Source organism: Ambystoma mexicanum, chromosome 2q (genome assembly GCF_040938575.1).
Source record: "Ambystoma mexicanum isolate Mex_15411 chromosome 2q, UKY_AmexF1_1, whole genome shotgun sequence".
NCBI classification, from domain to species: Eukaryota; Metazoa; Chordata; class Amphibia; order Caudata; family Ambystomatidae; genus Ambystoma; species Ambystoma mexicanum.
Window position 1 is genome coordinate 1,468,912,099 of NC_090924.1, and position 22,634 is coordinate 1,468,934,732.

Here is a 22,634-nt window from a genome sequence, read left to right on the forward strand (position 1 = left end):
AATTGGGCTACCCTTAGACCAGCATAGTCAATGGTGAGGGATCATGTCAGTTTTAGTCCTGAAGTCACAGACCCCTGCGTGAGGAGGGCTGGTACTTACCTGGTACTTACCTATTACACATATGGTGCTCTGCTGGGAAGTGCCATTAGTGTCCCGTTAAAGCTATCCAGTTTCTGAGGAGTTTGACAGTCCCACTCATTTTTCAGGGTTTCTGTGATGCTTGCCAGTATTTTCCTTTTAATCGTGGCACAATCCGGGTCTCGGGTAATGGCAACATTCCAGTAAAAGTACTGTGTTCCAGCAGAGTAGAGCCCAGTACTGTTCCATGAAAATGATGTGGTTCCTGTTAGAGAGTGCTGGTATTTGCCTATAAACCGTACCGTGTTCTTCCTGAGGTGTGCCCGTACTGTCCCAATAAAATTACCATTGTTCTTGTTGACACATACCAGTATTATAGTTCCACTTAAACATTCCAGTACTGCCATCTTAAAAGTTTGTATTCTGCTGAAACATGCCAGTAATGTCTCTCTGAAAGTACAATGTTCTTGTTGAGGTGTGCCAGTACTGTCCCATTTAATGTATCATGTTCTTCCTGAGGTGTGCCAGTACTGTCCCATTAAAGGTACCATTGTTCCTGTTGATACATACCAGTATTATAGTTCCCACTTAAACATTCCAGTACTACCATCTTAAATGTTTGTATTCTGCTGAAACATGCCAGTAATGTCTCTCTGAAAGTACAATGTTCTTGTTGAGGTGTGCCAGTACTGTCCCATTTAATGTATCATGTTCTTCCTGAGGTGTGCCAGTACTGTCCCATTAAAGGTACCATTGTTCCTGTTGATACATACCAGTATTATAGTTCCCACTTAAACATTCCAGTACTACCATCTTAAATGTTTGTATTCTGCTGAAACATGCCAGTAATGTCTCTCTGAAAGTACAATGTTCTTGCTGAGGGGTGCCAGTACTGTCCCATTTAATGTATCATGTTCTTGCTGAGGTGTGCCAGTACTGTCCCATTAAAAGGGCCATTGTTCCTGTTGACACAAACCAGTTTGAAAAATGTGTTTAATGCTGAAACATGCCAGTACTGTGTCTTTAAAAGTACCATGTTCTGGCTGAGGTGTGCCAGTACTGTCCCATTTAATATATCATGTTCTTGCTGAGGTGTGCCAGTACTGTCCCATTAAAGGTACCATTGTTCCTGTTGATACATACCAGTATTATATTTACACTTGGACTTTCCAGTACTACCGTCTTAAATGTTTGTATTCTGTTGAAACATGCCAGTAATGTCTCTCTGAAAGTACAATGTTCTTGCTGAGGTATGCCAGTACTGTCCCATTTAATGTATCATGTTCTTCCTGTGGTGTGCCAGTACTGTCCCCTTAAAAGGGCCATTGTTCCTGTTGACAAAATCCAGTTTTAAAAGTGTGTTTTATGCTGGAACATGCCAGTACTGTGTCTTTAAAAGTACCATGTTCTTGCTGAGGGGTACCAGTACTGTCCCATTTAATGTATCATGTTCTTGTTGAGGTGTGCCAGTACTGTCCAATTAAAAGGGCCATTGTTCCTGTTGACACAAACCAGTTTGAAAAGTTTGTTTTATGCTGAAACATGCCAGTACGGTGTCTTTAAAAGTACCATGTTCTGGCTGAGGTGTGCCAGTACTGTCCCATTTAATACACCATGTTCTTGCTGAGGTGTGCCAGTACTGTCCCATTAAAGGTACCATTGCTCCTGTTGATACATACCAGTATTATATTTACACTTGGACTTTCCAGTACTACAATTTTTAATGTTTTTGTTTCTGCTGAAACATGCCAGTACTGTGTCTTTGAAAGTATTCATGTTCTGCTGAGAAGTGCCAGTATTGTGATGTTATGGTGGCTGGTATTGGCATTGTGTTTCTGATGAGAAGTCCCAGTACTGTGCTGTTAGGAGGGCTAGTATGGGTATTGTGTTTCTGACGAGATGTGCCAGTACTGTGATGTTAGGAGTGCTGGTATTGGCATTGTGTTTCTGCTGAGAACTGCCAGTACTGTGATGTCAGGAGGGTTGGTATTGGTATTGTGTTTCTGATTAAAAGTGCCAGTACCGTGATGTTAGGATGGCTGGTATTGGTGATGTGTTTCTGATGAGATGTGCCAGTGCTCGGAGGTTAAGAGGGCTGCAATTGGTATTGTGTCTATGCTGAGAAGTGCCAGTACTGTGCTGTTAGGATGGCTGGTATTGGTATTGTGTCTTTGCTGAGAAGTGCCAGTACTGTGATGTCAGGGTGGCAGGTATCGGAATTGTGTCTATGCTGAGAAGTGCCAGTACTGTGATATCAGGAGGGCAGGTATCGGTATTGTGTCTATGCTGAGAAGTGACAGTACTGTGCTGTTGGGAGGGTGGGTATCGGTATTGTGTCTGTGCTCCTATCCTCATTTCTGTAAAGAAGACATGTGTTATCCTTGCAAGATAGGCTCTTGGCTTTACATCCCTAGAGGGGCGTCCTTTATTCTGGTGTGAGCGTGATTAGGGGTACCCATATAACTAAGGGGTACCCCGTAAATTGGGCTACCCTTACACCAACATAGTCAATGGTGAGGGATCATGTCAGTTTTAGTCCTCAAGTCACAGACCCCTGCGTGAGGAGGGCTGGTACTTACCTGGCACTTACCTATTACACATATGGTGCACTGCTGGGAAGTGCCATTAGTGTCCGGTTAAAGCTGTCCAGTTTCTGAGGAGTTTGAGAGTCCCACTCATTTTTCTGGGTTTCTGTGATGCTTGCCAGTATTTTCCTTTTAATCGTGGCACGATTCAGCTCTTGGGTATTGGCAACATTCCAGTAAAAGTACTGTGTTCCAGCAGAGTAGAGCCCAGTACTGTTCCATGAAAATTATGTGGTTCCTGTTAGAGAGTGCTGGTATTTGCCTATAAACCGTACCGTGTTCTTGCTGAGGTGTGCCAGTACTGTCCCAATAAAAGTACCATTGTTCTTGTTGACACATACCAGTATTATAGTTCCACTTAAACATTCCAGTGCTACCATCTTAAATGTTTGTATTCTGCTGAAACATGCCAGTAATGTCTCTCTGAGAGTACAATGTTCTTGCTGAGGTGTGCCAGTACTGTCCCATTTAATGTATCATGTTCTTGCCGACGTGTGCCAGTACTGTCCGCTTAAAATGGCCATTGTTCCTGTTGACACAAACCAGTTTTAAAATGTTGTTTTATGCTGAAACATGCCAGTACTGTGTCTTTAAAAGTACCATGTTCTGGCTCAGGTGTGCCAGTACTGTCCCATTTAATGTATCATGTTCTTGCTGAGGTGTGCCAGTACTGTCCCATTAAAGGTACCATTTTTCCTGTTGATACATAGCAGTATTATATTTACACTTGGACTTTCCAGTACTACATTTTTTTATGTTTTTTGTTTCTGCTGAAACATGCCAGTACTGTGTCTTTAAAAGTATTCATGTTCTGCTGAGAAGTCCCAGTAATGTGATGTTAGGATGGCTGGTATTGGTATTGTGTTTCTGATGAGAAGTCCCAGTACTGTGCTGTTAGGAGGGCTGGTATGGGTATTGTGTTTCTGACGTGATGTGCCAGTACTGTGATGTTAGGAGTGCTGGTATTGGTATTGTGTTTCTGCTGAGAACTGCCAGTACTGTGATGTCAGGAGGGTTGGTATTGGTATTGTGTTTCTGATTAAAAGTGCCAGTACTGTGATGTTAGGATGGCTGGTATTGGTGATTTGTTTCTGATGATATGTGCCAGTGCTGGGAGGTTAGGGTAGCTGGAATTGCTGAGGTGTTTCTGATGAGATGTGCCAGTGCTGGGAGGTTAGGAGGGCTGCAATTAGCATTGTGTCTATGCTGAGAAGTGCCAGTACTGTGATATTAGGAGGGATGGTATTGGTATCGTGTTTCTGATGAGAAGTGCCAGTACTGTGCTGTTAGGATGGCTGGTATTTGTATTGTGTCTTTGCTGAGAAGTGTCAGTACTGTGATGTCAGGAGGGCAGGTATCAGTATTGTGTCTATGCTGAGAAGTGCCAGTATTGTGCTGTTAGGAGGGCTGGTATTGATATTGTGTCTTTTCGGAGAAGTGCCAGTACTGTGATGTCAGGGGGCTGGTATTGGTATCGTGTCTATGCTGAGAAGTGCCAGCACTGTGCTTTTAGGAGGGCTAGTATTGGTATTGTGTCTGTGCTAAGAAGTGCCAGTACTATCATTTATTTCAGGAGGCCAGGTATTGATATTGTGTCTATGCTGAGAAGTGCCAGTACTGTGCTGATAGGAGGGCTGGTATTGGTGTTGCGTCTGTGCTGAGAAGTGCCAGTACTGTGTTGTTAGGAGGGCTTGTATTGCTATTGTGTCTTTGCTGAGACGTGCCAGTACTGTGATATCAGGAAGGCAGGTATCAGTATTGTGTCTATGCTGAGAAGTGCCAGTACTGTGATAACAGGAGGGCAGGTATTGGTATTGTGTCTAGGCTGAGAAGTGATAGTACTGTGCTGTTAGGAGGGGTGGTATTGGTATTGTGTCTGTGCTGAGAAGTGCCAGTACTGTGATGTCAGGAGGGCAGGTATCGGTATTGAGTCTATGCTGAGAAGTGCGAGTACTGTGATGTCTGGAGGGCAGGTCTTGGTATTGGGTCTATGCTGAGAAGTGCCAGTACTGTGCTGTTAGGAGGGATGCTATTGGTATTGTGTCTGTGCTGAGAAGTGCCAGTACTGTGTTGTTAGGAGGGCTGGTATTGGTATTGTATCTATGCTGAGAAGTGCCAGTACTCTTCTGTTAGGAGGGCTGGTATTGTGTTTCTGCTGAGAAGTGTCAGTACTCTGCTGTTGGGAGGGCTGGTATTGGTGTTGTGTCTGTTCTGATAAGTGCTAATACTCTGCTGTTAGGAGGGCTGGTATTGGTATTGTGGCTGTGCTGAGAAGTGCCAATACTGTGTTGTTAGGAGGGCTGGTATTGGTATTGTGTTTATGCTGAGAAGTGCCAGTACTGTGATGTTAGGAGGGCTGGTATTGGTATTGTGTTTCTGATGAGAAGTGCCAGTACTGTGCTGTTAGGATGGCTGGTATTTGTATTGTGTCTTTGCTGAGAAGTGTCAGTACTGTGATGTCAGGAGGGCAGGTATCAGTATTGTGTCTATGCTGAGAAGTGCCAGTAGTGTGCTGTTAGGAGGGCTGGTATTGATATTGTGTCTATTCGGAGAAGTGCCAGTACTGTGATGTCAGGGGGGCTGGTATTGGTATCGTGTCTATGCTGAGAAGTGCCAATACTGTGCTGTTAGGAGGGCTGGTATTATGTTTCTGCTGAGAAGTGCCAGTACATTGCTGTTAAGAGGGCTGGTATTGGTATTGTGTCTGTGCTAAGAAGTGCCAGTACTATCATTTATTTCAGGAGGGCAGGTATTGATATTGTGTCTATGTTGAGAAGTGCCAGTACTGTGCTGATAGGAAGGCTGGTATTGGTGTTGTGTCTGTGCTGAGAAGTGCCAGTACTGTGTTGTTAGGAGGGCGTGTATTGGTATTGTGTCTATGCTGAGACGTGCCACTACTGTGATATCAGGAAGGCAGGTATCCGTATTGTGTCTATGCTGAGAAGTGCCAGTACTGTGATATCAGGAGGGCAGGTATTGGTATTGTGTCTAGGCTGAGAAGTGATAGTACTGTGCTGTTAGGAGAGGTGGTATTGGTATTGTGTCTGTGCTGAGAAGTGCCAGTACTGTGTTGTTAGGAGGGCTGGTATTGGTATTGTATCTATGCTGAGAAGTGCCAGTACTCTGCTGTTAGGAGGGCTGGTATTGTGTTTCTGCTGAGAAGTGCCAGTACTGTGATGTCAGGAGGGCAGGTCTTGGTATTGGGTCTATGCTGAGAAGTGCCAGTACTGTGCTGTTAGGAGGGATGGTATTGGTATTGTGTCTGTGCTGAGAAGTGCCAGTACTGTGATGTCAGGCAGGCAGGTATTGGTATTGTGTCTGTGCTGAGAAGTGCCAGTGCTGTGCTGTTAGGAGGGCTGGTATTGGTATCGTGTCTATGCTGCGAAGTGCCAGCACTGTGCTTTTAGGAGGGCTGGTATTGTGTTTCTGCTGAGAAGTGCCAGTGCTGTGCTGTTAGTAGGGCTGGTATTGGTATCGTGTCTATGCTGCGAAGTGCCAGCACTGTGCTGTTAGGAGGGCTGGTATTGTGTTTCTGCTGAGAAGTGCCAGTACTGTGCTATTAGTAGGGCTGGTATTTGTATCGTGTCTATGCTGCCAAGTGCCAGCACTGTGCTGTTAGGAGGGCTGGTATTGTGTTTCTGCTGAGAAGTGCCAGTACTGTGATGTTAGGAGGGCTGGTATTGGTATTGTGTCTATGCTGTGAAGTGCCAGTACTGTGATGACATGGGGGCTGGTATTGGTATCATGTCTGTACTGAGAAGTGCCAGTACTGTGTTGTTAGGAGGGCTGGTAGTGTGTTTCTGCTGAGAAGTGCCAGTACTGTGCTGTTAGGAGGACTGGTATAATGTTTCTGCTGAGAAGTGCCAGTACTGTGTTGTTAGGAGGGCTGGTATTGGTATTGTGTCTATGCTGAGAAGTGCCAGTCCTGTGATATCAGGAGGGCAAGTATCGGTATTGTGTCTAGGCTGAGAAGTGATAGTACTGAGCTGTTAGGAGGGCTGGTATTGGTATTGTGTCTGTGCTGAGAAGTGCCAGTACTGTGATATCAGGAGGGCAGGTATCGGTATTGTGGCTATGCAGAGAAGTGCCAGTACTGTGCTATTGGGTTGGCTGGTATTGGTATTGTGTCTATGCTGAGAAGGGCAGGTATTGGTATTGTGTCTATGCTGAGAAGTGCTAGTACTGTGCTGTTAGGAGGGCTGGTATTGGTATTGTGTCTGTGCTGAGAAGTGCCAGTACTGTGTTCTTAGGAGGGCTGGTATTGGTATTGTGTCTATGCTGAGAAGTGCCAGTACTCTGCTGTTAGGAGGGATGGTATTGTGTTTCTGCTGAGAAAGGCCAGTACTGTGCTGTTAGGAGGGCTGATATTGGTAGTGTTTCTGTGCTGAGAAGTGCCAGTACTGTGTTGTTAGTAGGGCTGGTATTGGTATTGTGTCTATGCTGAGAAGTGCCAATACTGTGTTGTCGGGGTGGCTGGTATTGGTATTGTGTTTCTGCTGAGAAGTGCCAGTACTGTGCTGTTAGGAGGGCTGATATTGGTGCTGTGTCTGTGCTGAAAAGTGCCAGTACTCTGGTGTTAGGAGGGCTGGTATTGTGTTTCTGCTGAGAAGTGCCAGTACTGTGCGTTTTGGAGGGCTGCTATTGGTGTTGTGTCTGTGCTGAGAAGTGCCCGTACTGTTCTGTTAGGAGGGCTGGTATTGGTAGTGTGTCTGTGCTGAGAAGTGCCAGTACTGTGTTGTTAGGAGGGCTGGTATTGGTATTGTGTCTATGCTGAGAAGTGCCAGTACTCTGCTTTTAGGAGGGCTGGTATTGTGTTTCTGCTGAGAAGTGCCAGTACTGTGCTGTTAGGAGGGCTGGTATTGGTTGTGTGCCTGTGCTGAGAAGTGCCAGTACTGTGCTGTTAGGAGGGCTGGTATTGGTGTTGTGCCTGTGCTGACAAGTGTCAGGCCTGTGTTGTTAGGAGGGCTGGTATTGGTATTGTGTCTATGCTGAGAAGTGCCAGTACTGTGATGTTAGAGGGGCTGGTATTGTGTTTCTGCTGAGAAGTGCCAGTACTGTGCTGTTAGGAGGGCTGGTATTGGTATTGTGTCTATGCTGAGAAGTGCCAGTACTGTGATGTTAGAGGGTCTGGTATTGTTATCGTATCTATGCTGAGAAGAGCCAGTACTCTGCTTTTAGGAGGGCTGGTATTGGAAGTGCCCCGGCCATCCCATGCAAGGTACTGGGTTCCTGATGAGAGGCGCTGGTGCTCTTCCAAGATGCAGAGAGACGCCCTCGTTCCACACCTCAGCGGCCCGGTGGGACATGCCAGGGCTCTACCAGCATTGCTGGGCGGTCCCTGGGGAGTCGGGCAGCAGCACTAGGGCTCGACGGCCAGGAGATGGAGGTCAAAGGTCATCCGCTTCTCTGCGCCCCTTATCGTATTCCCCGCGCGGAGATTTCCATTGGATCTGCGGTGTATCTTCATGGCTCGGCCCTAATCGAGGCGCCTTGAGTCCGTCTGCCGATCGGATATTGGCGCGAGGCGCTAGAATCGCCCCACGAGGCACTAGCCAGGACCGGCCTGTTTAGAAGCTGCTCGTTGTTCTGCACTCTAGGCCCCTGCACCGGCGCGTGATTAGGGGTGGCTTGACACGCTCCCCATCCTGGGCTTTCTCGGGAGCCTCCCAGCGGGGCTGTCCTGGGCCGGGCATTTGGCCGGGGCCCAGGGATTTCCCAGGCTGCTCTGGGGCTTTCCCTTTCCTCCCAGGCAGGATGTCAGTGGAAGAGCGCCAAGAGCATAGATAGGGGGGCTTCCAGGCCCACTTCCCGAGATAGCACAACACTGGCTTCTCTGCGGGGGAGGGGCAGCGATGTTGCAGCTGGAGAAACCAGATGTGGGGGGGTTGGAGACGACCCTAGCTTTCCTATTCAGGCCAGGGTAGATAACATGACCCACCCCCTCCCACCCTGGAACTTCATTACCTCCAAGCATGTAACATCCCCCCAACCCCCCCCCCCCCACCACCCACCACACACACACACACAGATCAAGGAGCAGGAATCAGGCTACAGGCTGAACTGATTTAAAGTGACACAACCTTCAGCTTGTGAAGCCGGCCCTCCCCACGGAATGTGCATTTACCGTCAGCCCCCACCGTGGCTTCACTCTGTGGCAAGCCCCATGACAATGCAATAGAGGGAGGGGGTGGGGAGCTGCAGATGATCCCTGCACAGGTGGATTGGCCTATGCACAGCAGAACAAAGGCAGTCAGCGATGAGCTGAACCCTGAAATGACCTCTTAAAAACGCGTAAGCATTCCTTGACAAACTCCTTGGAGGCCCAAGTGGACTGGCTGGCTGTCGGGGATTCTCTCTCTGGGGCATGGACCCTGGGCGAGACTGGATATGCTGCTTGTGGCGCCCGGGGTGAGGGTTGCCTGTGGGTCTAGGGCGACATCCCCATGCAGGCCCTGGGACACGGGCGACATCTGTCCGGGGAGATGCTTGCCAGAGCTCCGTGTGCTCTGCAGAGATAAGGCTGGCGGCTGCTGACTCACCCGGCCCGCAGCATCTCTGCCAACAGCCTCCTCCACCGACACCTCGACTCCTCCCCAGCCAGGAACTTTCAAAACACTCCGGCGCCGGCCTTCCCAGAGCACTGCTGTCCTGGAGGAACGGGCCTGGGCGTGGCACCTTCGCCTCTCCAGAAGCTGAGTGGGCAGCACCCACGGGTGCCCAGGGGCCACCCTTGACTCCAGACTCTGGGTGTGACAGCTGCAGAGGCCGAACAGCACCCAAAGGTGCCCACTGGACGCGACATCCACACAGTGCGGATCAGAGACAGAGGATACCATTGGGAGTTCCAGTGGAGCTTGAAAGAAGCTCGTCCCACAGCATCCAAGACCTGGGGGAGCCTGGCCTGGCTTTAGAGGCCTTGGAAGGAGCTCATCCCACAGCATTGAAGACCTGGGGGAGCTTGGCCTGGCTTTAGAGGCCTTGGAAGGAGCTCATCCCACAGCATTGAAGACCTGGGGGAGCCTGGCCTGGCTTTAGAGGCCGTGGAAGGAGCTCATCCCACAGCATTGAAGACCTGGGGGAGCCTGGCCTGGCTTTTAGAGACCGTCGGACATTGAAGGAAGCTCGCCCCACCGTCCTGGAGAACTGTGACAGTCTTGCCTGGGAATAAGCTTGACATTCAGTTTTGTAGACATATCTACTCACCTGCTGAAGGGCTGCATGGACCAGGATCCACTCCTGGCCTTGTTAGGATTCTTGGAGACCCGTGGGCTCCTTGCCTGACTACTGAAGCTGCTGGACCTGAAAGAGGCTTGCCTCTCACAGTCACATTCTGAATCCAGAGGCTTGTCTCCCACAGTCTCATTCTTAATCCAGAGGCTTGCCTCCCACAGTCTCATTCTGAATCCAGAGGCTTGCCTCTCACAGTCACATTCTGAATCCAGAGGCTTGTCTCCCACAGTCTCATTCTTAATCCAGAGGCTTGCCTCCCACAGTCTCATTCTGAATCCAGAGGCTTGCCTCCCACAGTCTCATTCTGAATCCAGAGGCTTGCCTCCCACAGTCTCATTCTTAATCCAGAGGCTTGCCTCCCACAGTCTCATTCTGAATCCAGAGGCTTGCCTCCCACAGTCTCATTCTGAATCCAGAGGCTTGCTTTGTGCAGAGGTGCCCGGCCAGCATGGCAGACCTGAGGCCCTGCGGCTCGAAGGACCCCGAGATAGAGCTCTTCGTGAAGGTAAGTACCTCGAGATATGGTGGAGACCAGAGTTCATTGATCTGCTCGCTTTCAATCACATACAGTGGTCTACGTGGGGTGCTGGTGTTTTTAGGGCTGTGGGCTGATATGATATGATATGGCATTTATAACGCGCCTGTACACAAGTGTTTCTAGGCGTGACAAGACACAGAGGGAGGACAAAACAACAATTTTACTAGGCCTTGTGTCATCCAGACCGCGCAAGCACAGGGAGGGAGGGGAAAAGTGCAAAAAGGGAGGGGAGAAGGGCAAGTGCAGGTAACAGAGTCGGTAATCAGAGGGTACAGCCAGCGGGTTTCTAATAAGTGCAGAGAGTGGGTGGACTGTAGATATACAGACCACAAGTGCAAGGGGGGGGCAAAAGGCAGCGCAGGGTGCAACTGGACAGCCAGGGACCATGGTCCCAGATTCAGAGGGTGGCCAAGTGACCAGCAGGGGGGAGGAAGAGAGAAAGCGGAAGCAAAGAGGAAGGTCTTGAGGTGCTTCCAGAACTCGAGATGGTTCTGCTCAAGTTTGAGAGAGGCAGGGAGGCTGTTTCAGAGGGAGACCCCAGCAGAAGAGAGAAATCTGCCCCCAACTCTCTGCTTGGAAAAGCGTCTGACCCTCAGGGAATTGGAGGTGGATGAGCGGAGAGCTTGTGAAGGAAGATGTTTAGGAAGAGAGAATTGGAGGTAGTGCGGTATCTCTGGGGGTGCGGGCTGCAGTGTCGATGGAGTTTCCTGGTTTCCCGGGGTGCTGGTGTTTCTCAGGGTGCTGGTGTTTCCTGGGGTTTTTGTTGTTTACGGGAATGCGTCTTTTCCCAGGTGTGCAAGTGCCTCTGAGGTGCTTGTATCTCCAGGTGTGCTGCTGTTTCCCAGGTTGGTGGTGTTTCTCGGGGGGTGCTGGTGTTTCTCGGGGGTGCTGGTGTTTCTCAGGGGTGCAGGTGTTTCTCAGGGGTGCAGGTGTTTCCAGGGGTTTTGTTGTTTCCGAGAGTGCTTCTGTTCCCAGGTGTGCAGGTACCACCTTGGGTGCAGCTGCCGTTGGGGTACTGCTGTTTCTAGGGGTGCTAGTGTTTCATGGGGTTTTTGTTGTTTCCGGGAGTGCTTCTGTTACCAGGTGTGCAGGTGCCTCCAGGAGTGCTGGTGTCTCCAGGAGTGCTGATGTTTCCAGCAGTGCTGGTGTCTCTGTGGGTGCCGGTGCCTCTGGGGTTGCTGCTTTTTCCATGGGTGCTGGTGTTTCCTGGAGTGCTGGATTTTCTCTGGGTGGGAGTGTTTCTACGTGTGCAAGTGTGTTTCTTGGGGTGATGATGTTTCCAGAGGCGTGGGTTTTTCTGGGAGTGCTTCTTTTCCCAGGTGTGCAGGTGCCTCTGGGGGTGCTGGTGTCTTCAGGGGTGCTGATGTTTCCAGGGGTGCGGCTGTTTCCAGGGGTCCTGTTTTTCCCGGGAATGCCTCAGTTCACAGGATTGCTGGTGTCTCCAGGAGTGCTGGTGCCTCTGGGGGTGCAGGTGATTCTAGGGGTGCTGGTGTTTCCTGGGGTTTTTGGTATTTCTGGGAGTGCTTCTGTTCACAGGTGTGCAGGTGCCTCCAGTAGTGCTGGTGTCTCCAGGAGTGCTGGTGTCTCCAGGAGTGCTGGTGTTTCCCAGGGTGCAGGTGTTTCCCAGAGTGCAGGTGTTTCTCAGGGGTGCTGGTGTTTCCAGGGGTTTTAGTGTTTCCGGGAGTGCTTCTGTTCCTAGGTGTGCAGGTTCCTCCAGCAGTGCTGGTGTCTCCAGGAAGCTGGTGTCTCCAGGGGTGCTGGTGTTTCTCGGGGGTACTGCTGTTTCTAGGGGTGCTGGTGTTTCCTGGGGTTTTTGTTGTTTCCGGGAGCGCTTCTGTTCACAGGTGTGCAGTGCCTCCTGGATTGCTGGTGTCTCCAGGTGTGCAGGTGGATCTGGGGGTACTGCTGTTTCTAGAGGTGCTGGTGTTTCCCGGGGAGCTGGTGTTTCTCAGAGGTGCAGGTGTTTCTTGGGGGGCTGGTATTTCCAGGGTTCTGGTGTTTCCGAGAGTGCTTCTGTTCCCAGATGTGCAGGTGCCTCTTTGGGTGCCTCTGGGGCATTGCTGTTTCTAGGGGTGCTGGTGTTTCTCAGGGTACGGGTGTTTCCTGGGGTTTTTGTTGTTTCCGGGTGTGCTTCTGTTCACAGGTGTGCAGGTGCCTCCAGGATTGCTGGTGTCTCCAGGGGTGCTGTTGTTTCCCGGGGTGCTGGTGTTTCTCAGGGGTGCAGGTGTTTCTCGGGGTGCTTGTGTTTCCAGGGGGTTTGGTGTTTCCAGGAGTGCTTCTCTTCCCTGGTGTGCAGGTGCCTACTTGGGTGCAGGTGCCTCAGGGGTACTGATGGTTCTAGGGGTGCTGGTGTTTCCTGTTTTTTTTGTTGTTTCCGGGAGTGCTTCTGTTCACAGCTGTGCTGGTGCCTCCAGGGGTGCATGTATCTCCGGGGGTGCTGGTGTTTCTCTGGGTGCTGGTGTTTCCCGGGGTGCTGTTGTTTCCAGGGTTTTTTAGTTTTTCAAGGAGAGTTTCTGTTCAGGTGTGCAGGTACCTCCGGGGATGCAGGTGTCTCCGGGGGTGCTGGGGTTTCTCTGGATTCTGGTGTTTGCAGGGTTGCTGGTGTTTCTGGGAGTGCCTCTGTTCCCAGGGGTGCAAGGATCTTCAGGGGTGCTGCTGTTTCCAGGAGTTTTGGTGTTTCCGGGAGTGTTTCTGTTCAGGTGTGCAAGTGCTTCTGGAGGTGCAGGTATCTCCGGGGGTGCCGGTGTTTCAAGGGGTGCTGGTTTTTCCAGAACAGCCTCTGTTCCCAGGGGTGCAAGAGTCTCTAGGGGTGCCACTGTTTCCAGGAGTTTTGGTGTTTCCAGGAGAGCTTCTGTTCCCAGGTGTGCAGGTGCCTCCGGGAGTGCAGGTGTCTCCGGGGGTGCTGGTGTTTCTCAGGGTGCTTGTGTTTCCAGGGGTTAGGGTGTTTACGGGAGTGCTTCTGTTCCCAGGTGTGCCGGTGCCTCCAGGAGTGCTGGTGTATCCAGGGGTGCTGCTTTTTCCAGGGGTGCTGGTGTTTCCAGGGTAGCTGGTTTTTCTAGGGGTGTTCGTGTTTACAAGGGTGCTGGTGTTTCCCGGTGTGCTGGTGTTTTTTGGGCGCTGGTGTTTCCCAGGGGTTTTTGGGTTTTGTGGTTTCCAAGAGTGCTTCAGTTCCCAGGTGTGCTGGTCCCTCCGGGGGTGCAGGTGTCTCCTTGTGTCGGGTATTTCTAGGGTTCTGGTGTTTCCGGGTGTGCTTCTGTTCCCAGGTGTGCCAGTGCCTCCAGAGGTACAGGTGCCACTAGGGGTACTGCTGTTTCTAGGGGTACTGCTGTTTCTCAGGGTACTGGTGTTTCCTGGGGTTTTTGTTGTTTCCCGGGAGTGCTTCTGTTCACAGGTGTGCATGTGCCTCTGGGGGTGCTGGTGTCTCCAGGGGTGCTGCTGTTTCCAGGGGTGCTGGTGTTTCCTTGGGTGCTGATGTTTCTCGGGGCGCTGGTGTTTCCCAGGGGTTGTGGGCTTTCCAGGAGTTCTTCTGTTCCTAATTGTGCATATGCCTCCAGGGGTGCAGGTGGATCTGGGGGTACTGCTGTTTCTAGGGTTGCTGGTGTTTCCCGGGGTGCTGGTGTTTCTCAGGGGGGAAGGTGTTTCTCAGGGTGCTGGTGTTTCCAGGAGTGCTTCTGTTCCCAGATGTGCAGGTGCCTCCTTGGGTGCAGGTGCCTCTGGGGGCACTGCTGTTTCTAGGGGTGCTGGTGTTTCTCAGGGTACTGTTGTCTCCTGGGGTTTTTGTTGTTTCCGGGAGTGCTTCTGTTCACAGGTGTGCAGGTGCCTCCAGGAGTGCTGGTGTCTCCAGGTGTGCAGGTGTCTCCAGGGGTGCAGGTGGATCTGAGGGTGCTGCTGTTTCTAGGGGTACTGGTGTTTCCCAGGGTGCTAGTTTTTCTCAGGGGTGCAGGTGTGTCTTGGGTTGCTGGTGTTTCCAGGGGTTTTGGTGTTTCTGGGAGTGCTTCTGTTCCCAGATGTGCAGGTGCCTCCTTGGGTGCAGGTGCCTCTGGGGGTACTGCTGTTTCTAGGGGTGCTTGTGTTTCCTGGGGCTTTTGTTGTTTCCGGGAGTGCTTCTATTCACTGGTTTGCAGGTGCCTCCAGGAGTGCTGGTGTCTCCAGGGGTGCTGGTGTTTCCGGGGGTGCTGGTTTTTCTCAGGGGTGCAGGTGTTTCCAGGGGTGCAGGTGTTTCCAGGAGTGCTTCTGTTCCCAGGTGTGCAGGTGCCTACTTGGGTGCAGGTCCCTCTGGGGGTACTGCTGTTTCTAGGGGTGCGGGTGCTTCCTGTTTTTTTTGTTGTTTCTGGGAGTGCTTCTGTTCACAGGTGTGCTGGTGCCTCCAGGGGTGCATGTATCTCTGGGCGTGCTGGTGTTTCTCTGGGCGCTGTTGTTTCCCAGGGTGCTGTTATTTCCAGGGGTTTTTAGTTTTTCCAAGAGAGCTTCTGTTCAGGTGTGCAGGTACCTCTGGGGGTGCAGGTGTCTCTGAGGGTGCTGGTGTCTCCAGGGGTGCTGGTGTTTCTGGGAGTGCTTCTGTTCCCAGGACTGCAGGGATCTCCAGGAGTGCCACTGTTTCCAGGGGTTTTGATGTTTCCAGGAGTGCTTCTGTTCTCAGGTGTGCAGGTGCCTCTGGGGGTGCAGGTGTCTCTGGGGGTCCTGGGGTCTCTCTGGATGCTGGTGTTCCCAGGGTTGCTGGTGTTTCCGGGAGTACCTCTGTTCCCAGGGGTGCAAGGGTCTTCAGAGGGGCCGCTCTTTCCAGGAGTTGTGGTGTTTTCGGGAGTGTTTCTGTTCAGGTGTGCAGGTGCCTCCGGGGGTGCAGGTGTCTCCGGGGGTGCTGGTGTTTCCAGGGGTGCTGGTTTTTCCAGGACTGCCTCTGTTCCCAGGGGTGCAAGAGTCTCCAGGGGTGCTGCTGTTTCATGGAGTTTTGATATTTCGAGGAGTGCTTCATTTCCCAGGTGCGCAGGTGCCTCCGGGGTGCAGGTGTATCCAGGGGTGCTGGTCTTTCTCACGGTGTTGGTGTTTCCATGGGTGCTTGTGTTTCCAGGGGTTACAGTGTTTCCAGGAGTGTTTCTGTTCCCAGGTGTGCCGGTGCCTCCGGGGGTGCTGGTGTATCCAAGGGTGCTGCTGTTTCCAGGGTTGCTGGTGTTTCCAGGGTAGCTGGTTTTACTAGGGGTGTTTGTGTTTACAAGGGTGCTGGTGTTTCCCGGGGTGGTGGTGTTTTTCGGACGCTGATGTTTCTGTGGTGTTTTGGGGTTTCCGAGAGTGCTTCTGTTCCCAGGTGTGCTGGTGCCTCCAGGGGTGCAGGTGCCTCTAGGGGTACTGCTGTTTCTAGGGGTAATGCTGTTTCCCAGGGTACTGGTGTTTCCTAGGGTTTTTGTTGTTTCCGGTAGTGCTTCTGTTCCCAGGTGTGCAGGTTCCTCCAGGTGTGCAGGTGCCTCCAAGAGTGCTGGTGTCTCCAGGAGTGCTGGTGTCTCCAGGGGTGCTGTTTCACAGGGTGCTGGTGTTTCTCGGGGGTGCAGGTGTTTCTCGGGCTGCTTGTGTTTCCAGGGGTTTTCGTGTTTCCGGAGTGCTTCTGTTCCCAGGTGTGCAGGTGCCTCCTTGGGTGCAGGTGCCTGTGGGGTACTGCTGTTTCTAGGGGTGCTGGTGTTTCCTGGGGTTTTTGTTGTTTCCGGGAGTGCTTCTGTTCACAGGTGTGCAGGTGCCTCCAGGAGTGCTTGCTTTTAAAGGGGTGCAGGTGCCTCCACGAGTGCTGGTGTCTCCAGGAGTGCAGGTGTTTGTCGGGGTGCTGGTGTTTCCAAAGGTTCTGGTGTTTCCAGCAGTGCTTCTGTTCCCAGGTGTGCAGGTTCCAGGGCTGCTGGTGTTTCCTGGAGAGCTGGGGTTTCTCTGGGTGGGGGGTTTCTACGGGGGCAAGTGTGTTTCTGGGGTGCTGATGTTTCCAGGGACTTGGGTTTTTCTGGCAGTGCTTTTTTTCCCAGGTGTCCATGTGCCTCTGGGGGTGCTGGTGTCTCCAGGGGTGCTGCTGTTTCCAGGGGTGCTGGTGTTTCCTTGGGGGCTGATGGTTCTCGGGGCACTGGTGTTTCCCAGGGGTTTTGGGCTTTCCGGGAGTGCTTCTGTTTCCGATTGTGCATGTGCCTCCAGGGGTGCTGGTGTTTCTCAGGGGCTGTTTTTTCCAGAGGTGTTGGTGTTTGCAGGGATGCTGGTGTTCCCTGGGGTGCTGGTGTATCTCTTGGTGGTGGTGTATCTAGGGGTGCAAGTATGTTTCCGGGGGCGCGTGGTTCTCCCAGACGGCGCTGCTGTTTCCCGCGGTGCTGTTGTTTCCAGGGGTTTTGGTTTTTCCCAGAGTGCTTCTGTTCAGGTGTGCAGGTAGGTCCGGGGGTACAGGTGTCTCCAGGGGTGCTGGCATTTCCAGGGGTGCTGGTTTTTCAGGGAGTGCTTCTGTTCCCAGGAGTGCAGGGATCTCCAGGTGTGCCGCTGTTTCCAGGGGTTTTGATGTTTCCGGGAGTGCTTCTGTTCTCAGGTGTGGAGGTGCCTTGGAGGTGCAGGTGTCTCCGGGGGCGCTGGGGTTTCTCGGGATGCTGGTGTTTCCAGGGTTGCTGGTGTTTCCGGGAGTGCCTCTGTTCCCAGGGGTGCAAGGGTCTTCAGGGGTGCCTCTGTTTCCAGTAGTATGGGTGTCACCGGGAGTGCTTCTGTTCCCAGGCGCGCAGGTGCCTCTGGGGGTGCAGGTGTATCCGGGGGTGGTGGTGTTTCTCAGGGTGTTGGTGTTTCCATGGGTGCTGGTGTTTCTTTGAGTGCTTCTGTTCCCAGGTGTGCAAGTGTCTCCGGGAGTGCAGGTGTCTCCGTGGGTGCTGCTGTTTCTCGGGGTGCTTGTGTTTCCAGGGGTTAGGGTGTTTCCAGGAGTGCTTCTGTTCCCAGGTTTGCAGGTGCCTCCGGGGGTGCTGGTGTCTCCAGGGGTGCTGCTGTTTCCAGGGTGGCTGGTTTTTCTAGGGGTGTCCGTGTTTACAGGGGTGCTGGTGTTTCCCGGGGTGCTGGTGTTTCTCGGGGGTGGTGGTGTATATAGGGGGGCAAGTGTGTTTTCGGGATGTGCCTAGTTTTCCAAGGGGGTGCAGGTGTTTCTTGGGGTGCCACTGTTTCCAGGGGTGCTGGTGTTTTCCCAGGGTGCTTCTGTTCCAGGTGTGCAGTTGCCTCCATGGGTGAAGGTGTCTACGGGGGTGCCAGTGTTTCTTGGGGTGCTGGTGTTTCCAGGGGGGCTAGTGTTTCTCGTGGTGGTGGTGGTGGTGTATCTGGGGTTCAAGTGTGTTTCTGGGGGGTGCCTAGTTTTCCCAGGCGGGGCTGGTGTTTCCAGGGGTGCTGGTGTTTCTTGGGGTGCTTCTGTTCGAGGTGTGCAGATGCCTCCATGGGTGCAGATGTCTACGGGGGTGCTGCTGTTTCCAGGGAGGCTGTTTTTTCTAGAGGTGTTCGAGTTTATAGGGGGGCTGGTGTTTCCAGGGGTGCTGGTGTTTCTTGGGGTGCTTCTGTTCCAGGTGTGCAGTTGCCTCCATGGGTGCAGGTGTCTACGGGGGTGCCAGTGTTTCTTGGGGTGCTGGTGTTTCCAGGGGGGCTATTTTTTTCCTGGGATGTTTGTAGTACAGTGGTGCTTACAGGTATGCTGGTATTGCCCGAACCTCTGCTTGAAATGGGTCATCCGGGCTGAGCCAGCGAGCTGAACCGTGAGTGGCCCGCCTACTTCTGCTGACATGTACCATCTGCTGACATGTGCCATCTGTAAGTGCAGGACGAAAGACCAAACCAGAAATGGAGTAACCGATTCTGCTGACATGTGCCATCTATAAATGCAGGACCAAAGACCAAACCAGAAATGGAGTAACCGCTTCTGCTGACATGTGCCGTCTAGAAGTGCAGGACAAAAGACCAAACCAGAAATGGAGTAACCGCTTCTGCTGACATGTACCATCTATTAGTGCAGGATCAAAGTCCAAACCAGAAATGGAGTAACCACTTCTGCTGACAAGTGGCGTCTATAAGTGCAGGACCAAAGACCAAACCAGAAATGGAGTAACCGCTTCTGCTGACATGTGCCGTCTATAAGTGCAGGACCAAAGACCAAACGAGAAATGGAGTAACCGCTTCTGCTGACATGTGCCGCCTATAAGTGCAGGAGCAAAGACCAAACCAGAAATGGAGTAACCACTTCTGCTGACATGTGCCGTCTATAAGTACAGGACCAAAGACCAAACCAGAAATGGAGTAACCGCTTCTGTTGACATGTGCTGTCTATAAGTGCAGGACCAAAGACCAAACCAGAAATGGAGTAACCGCCTCTGCCTGACATGTGCTATCTATTAGTGCAGGACCAAAGACCAAACCAGAAATGGAGTAACTGCTTCTGCTGACATGTGCCGTCTATAAGTGCAGGACCAAAGACCAAACCAGAAATGGAGTAACCGCTTCTGCTGACATGTGCCATCTATTAGTGCAGGACCAATACCAAACCAGAAATGGAGTAACCGCTTCTCTTGACATGTGCCACCTATAAGTGCAGAACCAAAGACCAAACCAGAAATGGAGTAACGGCATCTGCTGACATGTTCCGCCTATAAGTGCAGGACCAAAGACCAAACCAGAAATGGAGCAACCGCTTCTGCTGACATGTGCCGTCTATAAGTACAGGACCAAAGACCAAACCAGAAATGGAGCAACCGCTTCTGCTGACATGTGCCGTCTATAAGTTCTGAACCAAATACCAAACCAGAAATGGAGTAACTGCTTCTGCTGACATGTGCCGTCTATAAGTACAGGACCAAAGACCAAACCAGAAATGGAGTAACCGCTTCTGCTGACATGTGCCGTCTATAAGTACAGGACCAAAGACCAAACCAGAAATGGAGTAAACGCTTCTGCTGACATGTGCCGTCAATAAGTGCAGAACCAAAGACCAAACCAGAAATGGTGTAACTGCTTCTGCTGACATGTGCCGTCTATAAGTGCAGGACCAAAGACCAAACCAGAAATGGAGTAACCGCTTGTGCTGACATGTGCCGTCTATAAGTACAGGACCAAAGACCAAACCAGAAATGGAGTAACCGCTTCTGTTGACATGTGCTGTCTATAAGTGCAGGACCAAAGTCCAAACCAGAAATGGAGTAACCGCTTCTGCTGACATGTGGCGTCTATAAGTGCAGGACCAAAGACCAAACCAGAAATGGAGTAACCGCTTCTGCTGACATGTGCCGTCTATAAGTGCAGGACCAAAGACCAAACCAGAAATGGAGTAACCGCTTCTGCTGACATGTGCCGCCTATAAGTGCAGGACCAAAGACCAAACCAGAAATGGAGTAACCGCTTCTGCTGACATGTGCCGTCTATAAGTACAGGACCAAAGACCAAACCAGAAATGGAGTAACCGCTTCTGTTGACATGTGCTGTCTATAAGTGCAGGACCAAAGACCAAACCAGAAATGGAGTAACCGCTTCTGCCTGACATGTGCTATCTATTAGTGCAGGACCAAAGACCAAACCAGAAATGGAGTAACTGCTTCTGCTGACATGTGCCGTCTATAAGTGCAGGACCAAAGACCAAACCAGAAATGGAGTAACCGCTTCTGCTGACATGTGCCATCTATTAGTGCAGGACCAAAGACCAAACCAGAAATGGAGTAACGGCATCTGCTGACATGTTCCGCCTATAAGTGCAGGACCAAAGACCAAACCAGAAATGGAGCAACCGCTTCTGCTGACATGTGCCGTCTATAAGTACAGGACCAAAGACTAAACCAGAAATGGAGCAACCACTTCTGTTGACATGTGCTGTCTATAAGTGCAGGACCAAAGACCAAAGCAGAAATGGAGTAACCGCTTCTGCCTGACATGTGCTATCTATTAGTGCAGGACCAAAGACCAAACCAGAAATGGAGTAACCGCTTCTGCTGACATGTGCCATCTATTAGTGCAGGACCAAAGACCAAACCAGAAATGGAGTAACGGCATCTGCTGACATGTTCCGCCTATAAGTGCAGGACCAAAGACCAAACCAGAAATGGAGCAACCGCTTCTGCTGACATGTGCCGTCTATAAGTTCTGAACCAAATACCAAACCAGAAATGGAGTAACTGCTTCTGCTGACATGTGCCGTCTATAAGTACAGGACCAAAGACCAAACCAGAAATGGAGTAACCGCTTCTGCTGACATGTGCGGTCTATAAGTACAGGACCAAAGACCAAACCAGAAATGGAGTAAACGCTTCTGCTGACATGTGCCGTCGATAAGTGCAGCACCAAAGACCAAACCAGAAATGGAGTAACTGCTTCTGCTGACATGTGCCGTCTATTAGTGCAGGACCAAAGACCAAACCAGAAATGGAGTAACCGCTTCTGCTGACATGTGCCGCCTATAAGTGCAGGACCAAAGACCAAACCAGAAATGGAGTAACCACTTCTGCTGACATGTGCCGTCTATAAGTACAGGACCAAAGACCAAACCAGAAATGGAGTAACCGCTTCTGTTGACATGTGCTGTCTATAAGTGCAGGACCAAAGACCAAACCAGAAATGGAGTAACCGCTTCTGTTGACATGTGCTGTCTATAAGTGCAGGACCAAAGACCAAACCAGAAATGGAGTAACCGCTTCTGCCTGACATGTGCTATCTATTAGTGCAGGACCAAAGACCAAACCAGAAATGGAGTAACTGCTTCTGCTGACATGTGCCGTCTATAAGTGCAGGACCAAAGACCAAACCAGAAATGGAGTAACCGCTTCTGCTGACATGTGCCATCTATTAGTGGAGGACCAATACCAAACCAGAAATGGAGTAACCGCTTCTCTTGACATGTGCCACCTATAAGTGCAGAACCAAAGACCAAACCAGAAATGGAGTAACGGCATCTGCTGACATGTTCCGCCTATAAGTGCAGGACCAAAGACCAAACCAGAAATGGAGCAACCGCTTCTGCTGACATGTGCCGTCTATAAGTACAGGACCAAAGACCAAACCAGAAATGGAGCAACCGCTTCTGCTGACATGTGCCGTCTATAAGTTCTGAACCAAATACCAAACCAGAAATGGAGTAACTGCTTCTGCTGACATGTGCCGTCTATAAGTACAGGACCAAAGACCAAACCAGAAATGGAGTAACCGCTTCTGCTGACATGTGCCGTCTATAAGTACAGGACCAAAGACCAAACCAGAAATGGAGTAAACGCTTCTGCTGACATGTGCCGTCAATAAGTGCAGAACCAAAGACCAAACCAGAAATGGAGTAACTGCTTCTGCTGACATGTGCCGTCTATAAGTGCAGGACCAAAGACCAAACCAGAAATGGAGTAACCGCTTGTGCTGACATGTGCCGTCTATAAGTACAGGACCAAAGACCAAACCAGAAATGGAGTAACCGCTTCTGTTGACATGTGCTGTCTATAAGTGCAGGACCAAAGTCCAAACCAGAAATGGAGTAACCGCTTCTGCTGACATGTGGCGTCTATAAGTGCAGGACCAAAGACCAAACCAGAAATGGAGTAACCGCTTCTGCTGACATGTGCCGTCTATAAGTGCAGGACCAAAGACCAAACCAGAAATGGAGTAACCGCTTCTGCTGACATGTGCCGCCTATAAGTGCAGGACCAAAGACCAAACCAGAAATGGAGTAACCGCTTCTGCTGACATGTGCCGTCTATAAGTACAGGACCAAAGACCAAACCAGAAATGGAGTAACCGCTTCTGTTGACATGTGCTGTCTATAAGTGCAGGACCAAAGACCAAACCAGAAATGGAGTAACCGCTTCTGCCTGACATGTGCTATCTATTAGTGCAGGACCAAAGACCAAACCAGAAATGGAGTAACTGCTTCTGCTGACATGTGCCGTCTATAAGTGCAGGACCAAAGACCAAACCAGAAATGGAGTAACCGCTTCTGCTGACATGTGCCATCTATTAGTGCAGGACCAAAGACCAAACCAGAAATGGAGTAACGGCATCTGCTGACATGTTCCGCCTATAAGTGCAGGACCAAAGACCAAACCAGAAATGGAGCAACCGCTTCTGCTGACATGTGCCGTCTATAAGTACAGGACCAAAGACCAAACCAGAAATGGAGCAACCACTTCTGTTGACATGTGCTGTCTATAAGTGCAGGACCAAAGACCAAACCAGAAATGGAGTAACCGCTTCTACCTGACATGTGCTAT

At 51.0% G+C, this 22,634-nt stretch overlaps 1 protein-coding gene across 1 annotated transcript in view; it reads left to right on the top strand.

Moving 5' to 3' along the window:
* The first annotated feature begins 9,343 nt into the window (after positions 1-9,343).
* The window catches only part of CLIC2 (chloride intracellular channel 2), a 503,137-nt gene continuing 489,846 nt past the window's right edge, over positions 9,344-22,634 (top strand). The window contains exon 1 of the mRNA XM_069649047.1: positions 9,344-10,398. Coding sequence (XP_069505148.1) covers positions 10,342-10,398 — 57 coding nt within the window. The 5' untranslated portion in view covers positions 9,344-10,341. The remainder of the gene's footprint in view (positions 10,399-22,634) is intronic.